Below are 9,942 nucleotides of genomic sequence, written 5' to 3'. Positions count from 1 at the left end.
ACCAAGGTACGCCCGACTCCCTGAGCACACAGCGTGCCGAACTGAGTCTGACTGAGGAGGCTGTTTCATTCTTTCTGCTCTGTGTTCAAGGTCTGAGCTCCAGGTCGCTGGTCTCCAGTCAGCAGGTGTCAGGACACTCCTCCACAGGTGAGTTAGAATCCAGTGTCGTATTTAAAGGCACAGTGTGTAGCATTTAAAGGCACAGTGTGTAGCATTTAAAGGCAGTGTCATATTTTAAAGGTACAGTACGAGCTTTTAAAGGCACTGTGTGTAGTATTTAAAGGTACAGTGTGTAGCATTTAAAGGTGCAGTGTGTCATATTTAAAGGTACAGTGTTAGTATTTAAAGGTACAGTGTGTAGTATTTAAAGGTACAGTTTGCAGTTTTGATAAGGTGCAGTGTGTAGCATTTAAGGTGCAGTGTGTCATATTTAAAGGTACAGTGTGTAGCATTTAAAGGTGCAGTGTGTCATTTTTAAGGGTACAGTGTGTATTTAAAGGTACAGTGTGTATATTTAAAGGTACAGTGTGTAGTATTTAAAGGTAAAGTTTGCAGTTTTGATAAGGTGCAGTGTGTCGTATTTAAAGGCCTGTGTGTAGCATTTAAAGGTGCAGTGTGTCATATTTAAAGGTACAGTGTGTCGTATTTAAAGGCACTGTGTGTAGCATTTAAAGGTGCAGTGTGTCATATTTAAAGGTACAGTGTGTAGTATTTAAAGGTACAGTGTGTAGTATTTAAAGGTACAGTTTGCAGTTTAATAAGTTACAGTGTGTCGTATTTAAAGGCACATTTTGTAGTATTTAAAGGTGCAGTGTATAGCATTTAAAGGTACAGTGTGTAGTATTTAAAGGCACATTGTGTAGTATTTAAAGGTGCAGTGTGTCATATTTAAAGGTACTATGTGTTGTATTTAAAGCCGCAGTGTGTTGTATTTAAAGGTACAGCGTGTAGTGTTTAAAGGTGCAGTGTGAGGTATTTAAAGGTACAGTGTGAGGTAATTAAAGGTACAGTCTGAGGTATTTAAAGGTACAGTGTGAGGTAATTAAAGGTACAGTCTGAGGTATTTAAAGGTACAGTGTGAGGTAATTAAAGGTACAGTCTGAGGTATTTAAAGGTACAGTGTGAGGTAATTAAAGGTACAGTCTGAGGTATTTAAATGTACAGTGTGAGGTATTTAAAGGTGCAGTCTGAAGTATTTAAAGGTACAGTGTGTAGTATTTAAAGGTGCAGTGTGTAGTGTTTAAAGGTGCAGTGTGAGGTATTTAAAGGTGCAGTGTGTAGTGTTTAAAGGTGCAGTGTGTAGTATTTAAAGGTACAGTGTGAGGTATTTAAAGGTGCAGTCTGAAGTATTTAAAGGTACAGTGTGAGGTATTTAAAGGTACAGTTTGTAGCATTTCAATCTAGAATTTTAGTTCTAGATATCACTAAATGATCCCAATCCTACCCCCTGTACCTTTAAATTACAGTCTGAACTGTGAAGAGGTCACCTGAATGACATTAAATAACCATCTTTAATGTTAATGCGACATGTAATGCTCCACTTACATGCATCACACTGTGCTCAAACCATGAAACACACACACACACACTGGTAAATTGTCCTCCTGTTAGCTCTGTGATTCATTTTCAATCTCTGAGTGATTCGTCTGGTCTGAGCTGAATATTTTGTCCTCCTCTCGGACCAGACTCGCAGACTATTTGCTACATTTGCATTTTACGAATCGAATTGGCTAAATTTGTCTTTCATGAGATGCAACAGGAGCAAATGAGCTGGAGAATGGTCCTCTGCAGTCTGTCTGCTGGGTCAATAAATAATATCTACCCTGCTCTCCTGAGACGAACCGCTCTCTGCCTGACGGCTCCTCGTCTCTGCCCCGCCAGCTTTCATCCTGCAGATCATTATCTCATCTGCGGGGTTTTTCCTGGAGATTTTTATTTCTCTGCCTTTGTTTGGATGTGTGAGATAAGCAGAGGGAACCTGCCGGGCAGTTCAACAGCATAATGTGATAATTACCACAGAGGAGGAAAGACTGCAGTTATCTGTTAGAGGTGACTGCTGTGAAATAAAGCAGATTAAAATAAGAGATGCTGACAGAGACGAACAACACAACAGAGTTTAATAAAGACGCTGAAAAAACATCAGGTTTATGTCTTTATAATCATCAAAAGTTAAGACTCCTTCAAAACAGAGCCGTCTAGACCGTCCTCTATGTTCTATTATTAACAAGACCCCATCAAGACCGATCAGATCCAGTCCCATCTTCCAGACAGGACTCATCTGATCTCATCTTAATCCACCATGAGCAGAGCACTTTGCAGCATTTAGCAGTTACGTGCAAGGACAAACTTCCTTTAACAGGCAGAAACCTCCACAGGACCAGACTCATGTTAGACACACATCTGCTGAGACCGTGTTGGAGAGAGGGATAGAGGGAGATGAGAGAGAGAGAGATGATAGTGGTGGAGACGGATAGTAGTAGTTGTAGCAGCTGGAGTCTGGACCACGTCCACAGCAGCAGAGATCCAGAGGAACCTACTAACAAGGGAGCTCAGGGACTCCAGAAGGTCTAAGAAAAGAGAGGAAGAGAGGGAGACCAGAAGAAAGAAAAAGAGGAGAAGAATGGTGAAGGAAGGATAGAAGGAAAAGGAGGGGATAAGAAAAGGGAGACATAGAGGATGAAGAAACATGGAAGAACAAAGAGAAGAAGAAATTAAAGAAAGAAAGAAGGAAGGAAGAAGAAAGAAAGAAAGAAAGAAAGAAAGAAAGAAAGAAAGAAAGAAAGAAGGAAAAGAAAGAAGAAAGGAGGAAGAAAGAAAGAAGGAAGGGAGGAGAGAAGGAATGAAAGAAAGAAGAATGAAGGAAAAGAGAAAGAAAGAAAGAAAGAAAGAAGAATGAAGAAAAGAAAGAAAGAAGAAAGAAAGAAATGAAGAAAAAGAAGGAAAAAGAAAGAAGCAAGGAAGAAAGGAAGAAAGAAGGAAGGGAGGAAAGAAAGAAGGAAGGAAGGAAGGAAAGAAGGAAAGAAAAAGAAAGAAAGAAGGAAGGAAAGAAGAAGAAAGAAAGAAAGAGAAAGAAAGAAAGAAAAAAGAAGGAGGAAAGAAGAAAGAAGAAGAAGAAGGAAGAAAAAGAAAGAAAAAGAAAGAAGAAAAGAAAAGTGAAGAAAGGAAGGAAAGAAAGAAAGAAAGAAAGAAGGAAAAAGAGGAAAAAAGAAAGAAAGGAGAAAGAAAGAAAGAAAGAGGAAAGAAAGAAAGAAAGAAAGAAGGAAGAAGAGGAGAAAGAAGAAAGAAAGAAGAAAGAAAGGAAAGAAGAAAGAAAGAAGGAAAGAAAGAAAGACAGAAAGAAAGAAATTAAAGGAAAGAAAGAAATTAAAGAAGGAAAGAAAGAAAGAAGGAAAGAAAGAAAGAAGGAATGAAAGAAAGAAAGGAAAGAAAGAAAGAAAGAAGAAGGAAAAAGAAGAAGGAAAGAAAGAAAGAAAGAAGGAAGGAAGAAGAGAAAGAAAGAAGGAAGAAAGAAAGAAAGAAAGGAAATGAAAGATGGAAAGAAGGAACGAAAGATGGAAAGAAAGAAAGAAAGAAAGAAAGAAGAAAAGAAAGAAAGAAAGAAAGAAGAAAGAAGAAAGAAGAAGGAAAGAAAGAAAGAAAGAAAGAAAGAAGGAAGGAAAGAAAGAAGGAAAGAAAGAAGAGGAAAGAAGAAAGAAAGAAAGAAGAAAAAAAGAACAAAGAAAGAAAGGAAAGGAAAGAAGAAAGAATAAGGAAAGAAAGAAGGAAAGAAAGAAAGAAAGAAAGAGGAAGAAGAAAGAGAAAGAAGAGAAGGAAAGAAAGAAAGAAGGAGAAAGAAGAAAGAAGGATGGAAATAAAGAAGATGAAAGAAAAAGAAAGAAAGAAAGAAGAAAGAAAGAGAAAGAAAGAAGAAGAAAGGAAAGAAGAGAAGGAAAGAAGAAAGAAAGAAGAAAGAAAGAAAGAAGGAAGAAAGAAAGAAAGAAAGAAAGAAGGAAGAAAGAAAGAAGGAAGAAAGAAAGAAAGAAAGAAGGAAGAAAGAATGAAGGAAGAAAGAAAGAAGAAAGAAAGAAGGAAGAAAGAATGAAAGGAAAGAAAGAAAGAAAGAAACAAAGAAAGAAACAAAGAAAGAAAGAAACAAAGAAAGAAAGAAAGAAAGAAAGGATGAATAACAGACCCCAAAAAAGGAATCTACAGCAGAGATCCAGAGGAACCTACGAGACAAGGGAGCTCAGGGACTCCAGAAAGGTCTATGGTTAGTAACTTTAATGGGACAGGAAGAGTTAAAGTGAGAGACAGGCAGAGAGAGGAGAGAGAGGGAAAGACAGGATCCCAGTGTGTCAGTCTAAGCCTATAGCAGCATAACTAAGACCTGGTCCAAGCCTGATCCAGCTCTAACTATAAGCTTTATCAAAAAGGAAAGTTTGAAGCCTACTCTTAAAAGTAGAGAGGGTGTCTGCCTCCCGGACCCTGACTGGTAGATGATTCCAAAGGAGAGGGGCCTGATAGCTGAAGGCTCGACCTCCCATACTACTTTTAGAGACTTTAGGTATGATGAGCAGGCCTGCATGTTGGGAGCGTAGAGTTCTAGAGGGGTAACAGGGCACTATGAGATCTTGAAGATATGAAGGTGTCTGATCATTCAGAGCTTGTAGCGTCTTTATGGTTTGTTTTTAACGTACAGCTGATTCTAAGCTTGTCACACTGTCAGTCACTCTTAGTCTGGTTGAGTCTGTCTCAGTCTCTAAAGCTCTGTCATGTGACTCTAACTCACGCTCTGTCCTCTGGTCTCCACAGACAGCGACGGGAAGAAGTAGGGCCATGTGACCACGTCTCACATGAGGAACGGCAGATTTATCAGACATCAATTCCATGGTGTTGAATAAGCTTCGCCTCGCTGAGAGGCAGAGAACTCAAATAAAAAAGAAACCTCTTTCATTTCTTACTAATGACAACCACCTGTTTTATAACACGTCACGGAGGAACGGACGGACGGGACGGCGGACGGACAGAAAGCAGGAGGAACTCTGTACAGATCCAGATCACGGACTTCAGAAGCTCTCAGTTTTGCAGGATTGTGACAGAAAGCACTCAGCGGAGCCGCTCTGTGGTGTCGGGTTTATTAAATGCACATGTATCGTAGTGTAAAATGATATGACTGAATGTACTGACGAGGACGTACTCTACCCCAATAGTGTTGATGGTTTTTTAATCCTGTTGGGAAGCAGCATTAGGAAGCTACAAAGTCTATTATTCTCCTTATTATTCTCCTGATTATTGAAGTGCTCCTCCTCCCTCCATAGTGCTGACGCTACATTTGTATTACTAACCTGTACTTGAGCGTAACCATGTTGATTGTATTGTCTTTATGTGAGAGTAAACCTTCACATCCACCTGCCCGGTGCCATGTAGGAGCCCAGTGGTGTAAATATTCTGTACAGATTCATGGCAGAGCACTAACATGCTTTCTACGTCCACCTCCATCAGCCATGCAGGGAGCAGCGGGCGGAGCAGGAAAACCCACCAGAGACTAGAACCCAGATTTGTTCACCTGCAGCAGTTTGTCCTTCAGGGAATCGTTCCTGAGACGCAGTTCAAGTTCTCAGAGGCTCTGGAAGGTACGACCAACTCTTCCAAACTCCACCAGATCCGGTCCGGTCTGTCTCTGATCTGTCACAGCTCCAGATCTGATAAAGTATAAAGTATTCTCCTTCATGTTTACATGGAAATAGTCATTCTAAATTGAGGTTTACATGGAAACCTGTTTAATGGTCTTTATTCCTCTTAAGGTCTGGGGGTTGGGAAGGGTTCTGATTGGACAGGGGCAAAAAGCAGACTCCAGTTCCTGCTTCTTTTATCTTGGGTTACAACATGGAAGACCACACAATAAGTACAACTTTCACTTTGATTTAGATTCTAGTTTTGAATAAGCAGCTGGACACAAACATACTGCTTCACTTTGATCAGCTGAGGAGTAGAGAGAGAGAGAGGACCAGAGAAGGGAGGAGGAAGACCGGACTTTGGAGAATCAAAGCTAACGGTTAGTGTGACGGCTGCTCTACCTCAGCCCACTGACACATCCTGCTCTTTTCATGATCTCCATTTCTTCTAAGGCTCCTATTAAATAAATAATCTCGGCTTGAGTCCAACGCTTGCTTCGGGCGGCCATCCTGGAATATGTGCGTCATGGCGACAGGACGAGGGAACGAGCATGCTCAGAACGACCGGAGTTAATTTAAAGCAGAATGAACGTATACATGATGGAGGAATTATTCAATTCAGATTTAAAATCAGAATAAAGCAGACACTTACTTCAGATTGAAGTTTAATTCAGAATGATCATTTTCATTCTGAATTATTTACAAGGTCATTTTTAATCTTTTTTAAAGAGGATTTAATCTTTATTCTGAATTAAAGAGGAATTAAAAGTCTCATGGAGACGAAGCCAGTGTGTTAACTTCCACTGGATCCGCTCCGTTGCGACCCGGCAGGTCAGAGCCCTCCGGATCAGATACACAAGACGTACAGGTACAGTGTGTAGTGTTTCAAGGTACAGATGGAGCGGGACAGGAAGTCAGGTTTCACCAAAACAAAATGAAAACATCCGGTTAATTTTCAGAATAAAAGACTCTGTTTCCAACTAGAATCTTGAAAGTGAGACGACAGGCTGGTTTGTAATCATCTGTTGACATTAACTAAAACTTCGGGCTTTGTTATTGTCATATCTTGACCACCTGTGATGTGTAGATGCAGAAGGAATCTTTGTGACACTGGCTTGCTTGCACGGTAATACTTTCATTACAAGAAAACAAAACCAGTATCAAACAAGCACCCGGAATACTTGGGAGAACAGCTCTGCAAATCTGCTGACTCCCAGAATGCTGTTGACCAAGACCTTTTATAGGTCTGCGAACCAATGACATAGCCTACTACCAAGCCCAAACTTATCTTGATCTCTAGTTATCTACTATACCCTCCTGGGCTCTGCTAGCCTAATGGTTACAAACCTTGTCCATGCATGTCACTAAATTGGAAGAGGGTCTCAACCAAAATTCCTTGAATGTCTGGGGCAACAGGTTTCTCTTTGACTTGTTTTACGTCAGTTACTTATTTCCTATCAGATACTTCATTATCAAAAAGATTTTGCAGCTTTGACGCCCGCTAAACTTTTGCTCTTGAGATGAAAAGATGCCGCCCAATTCCCAAAGCACACACAAAGAAAGGGTCACCAAAACGGCGCTCTACAGAAAACAGGACCTGTGTGCGTTAGTGCTCTTTGTGCATAATGAGATGAGCCAAACCTTGTTGCAAAAAGCATCCACTTCACAAACGCCACGCTAACAGCTAGCATAGTTCAAGTGACATTTTTAGCGTCCTCTGAGAGTTTGTAGTAACTGTGCCGCAGTGTTTCCAAAGCATGCCAAGTCTGTTCGTATTAGTTTGACGTCACTATCGTTGTTCGAATCTTGAGTTAAAGCAGTCTGATTTAACGCCGGGACACACAGGCTCACTTCTCTACGTGTGTGGAGACGATCTGGAGCTGTTACACTTTTTATTTGAACAAGGAAAGGAAGCTTTCTTCGTTTAATTGATGAATCAACAAGTCTCCCCTCCACATTCAGCGCTTTGCAGACAGATCTGAGCTGTCAGGATGAGAGCGCGCAGTGCAGAGAGTGAAGATGCCGACAGCTCGTCTCCATAATCAGACACGAAACAAGAGCAAACTGCACAGAGCTGCAGAACAATATACGGAGCAGATAGAGGAGTAAATGATGTGCAATCCTTGATTCCAGATGATTCCTGGTGGGTTCTGGTTCCACATTTCCTCTGATTGCTCTCCACATGGACGGTTTTCCGTCTTACAGTCGACGCTAGCTAAATCGCTACAGGGTGATATTACTCCTATTACACGCAAAACCCAGAAATCCAAAACCTGCAAAAGAGATCTACTGCGAGGACAAACCTCTGTCTGTAGTCTCACAGTCCTTCGCTCTGCCCCTGCTCCCATGCCACCTATAAGCTAACTAGCTCACTGCAGAGCTCCTGATAGACACGAGGGTCCGTTTCCACAGCACTGATGCCAAACCTGTGACACGTATCCAAAACAGAGAAGGACGAATCAATCCAACGATGAGGCCTCTCAGACCCACGTTAAGTCAATATGGCTGCCTGTGATTGGCTGCAAGATACTGAGCCACAGCCGCCCCCTTATATCCTGATTATAGCATCTATTTATTGGCTGACATGGAGAAGTTAAAGTAAAGTGGAGTCAAATTAGATTTCAGAATAATCCAAGATTTAGTAATTAGTTGAAGCACAATGCACCATAACGAGTAATCTGGTCCAGATTGGAGACTGGTCCTGGTCCTGGTCCTGGTCTATCAGCAGCTCTGCCTCACCACACAGCACCTCACCATAGTATCAGTGATCGTTCTATTACTTGAATATAGTGCTATGAACTCTGTTTACAAAACGCTGTCATCTCATGGGAGACACAGTGTTGTCTTATAAAGGCTGCTCGGTTTGTTCATCCACACACACACACACACACACACACACACACACACACCACACACACAAACACAAACACAAACACAAAAACACACACACAAACACACACCCGGTGTATCCAGTTAATAACACACTGAAACCGTATAAACATGAAAACCTGCTGTTGCTTTTTTATACTGTATATGCCTTAATTCATATGTTTGGCAATCATGATTAAAGGATGTTTATATATATGCGCTCTTGTCTCCAGAGTTTCTCTCTAGAAGTCTCACTGATGTTTGATGTTTGCTGCAGCGACAGATTTTAAAGGCCCTGTGAGGAGTTTTTGAAATGGCTGAGAAACAGACTGAAAATGATACTGATGCCTCTTTATGACCTTCAATATCAAACAAGATCATCAGCAGCAACACTGACACCAGTGTCATTTTTAATGCCTGAAACCACCCTGAGGGGGTCGGTGTCAGACCAGATGATGGACATCCCGCTTCAAAAACATCCTTCATTTGACTGTTTTCATGGAAAATAATCATATTCCCTGATAAAGTTGACCGTTAAAAGACAACAGGGTGAGGCTTTTGTTGAAAACACTACTTTTGCATGTATAGGACAAGAGATAAGAGGTATTGCTTTGTCCACAGGGGGCGCCAGAATCGATACAAAACAAAAGTTCCTCACAGCAGCTTTAACACACTATTGTTGAAAAACTAGAGTATTTAAAGTCTCCGTGAGGTTAGTTTTAAATAGCTGTACTAAATTATGAAACATACATTACAATACGATATAATACAATTATACAACATAACAACCTGCTGACCAAACATTATCCAGCTTATTACTCTGCTACTAACTAAAAAACAACATCGATTAAAGATCATTTTATAGATCAGAAGTGATTGATGTTTACAGTTTTTAAAAATAGTCCCAGTGATTCCACGTCAGTTAGCGTTCCATGGTGATAGATTCTAGTGATGTGTCGGTCGCGAACGATCCGGCTCTAAGAGCCGGCTCTTTGAGGTGAACGATGAGAGCCGGCTCCTGACAGGGAGCCGGTTTTGGTTTTTTTCCTCGTCTTTTTCTGTGAAAGCCTCACGTGATTGGTCAAGACATGGTGGCCTCTTGACCAATCACGTGTCTACATTGAGCAGAACGGGGAGGGGAGGGGTCAGAGACACAGACAGGACAGTGAGCACACCAACAGGAGGGAGACGAGAGGGAGAATGTGCGCGACAGAGAGAACGCACTGGAAAGGTGAGAAAGTGAGTGACTGCAGAAAACACAGAAAACTTTAGACACATTTAAAAGGCATAGACTGTTCAACGGCAGAGGGAAGACTGCAAGGTGAAAGTGTCATCAATCAGGCTCCACAAAAAACCTGCAAAGGCACATTAGAAGTGTCTGTGCAGGTTCTCAGTCATCCAGGTCATGGACATTAGAGCT

At 41.2% G+C, this 9,942-nt stretch overlaps 1 protein-coding gene and 1 long non-coding RNA gene across 2 annotated transcripts in view; one reads left to right on the top strand and one right to left on the bottom strand.

Annotated features, from left to right (window-relative positions):
* The window catches only part of nudt12 (nudix (nucleoside diphosphate linked moiety X)-type motif 12), a 2,593-nt gene extending 2,524 nt beyond the window's left edge, over positions 1-69 (bottom strand). The window contains exon 1 of the mRNA XM_034691470.1: positions 3-69. Within this exon, the coding sequence (XP_034547361.1) occupies positions 3-69 (67 nt within the window). The remainder of the gene's footprint in view (positions 1-2) is intronic.
* A 17-nt stretch (positions 70-86) lies between these two features.
* Positions 87-5,340, top strand: LOC117818961. The gene is made up of 2 exons (XR_004632415.1): positions 87-147; positions 4,792-5,340. It is a non-coding gene; the product is annotated as an uncharacterized LOC117818961 (long non-coding RNA).
* Positions 5,341-9,942: the final 4,602 nt, after the last annotated feature.

The sequence above is a fragment of the Notolabrus celidotus genome, chromosome 9, assembly GCF_009762535.1.
Source record: "Notolabrus celidotus isolate fNotCel1 chromosome 9, fNotCel1.pri, whole genome shotgun sequence".
In the NCBI taxonomy this organism is placed as follows: domain Eukaryota; kingdom Metazoa; phylum Chordata; class Actinopteri; order Labriformes; family Labridae; genus Notolabrus; species Notolabrus celidotus.
The sequence above is the reverse complement of the archived record's forward strand: the minus strand, read 5'-3'. Positions and strand labels throughout refer to the sequence as shown.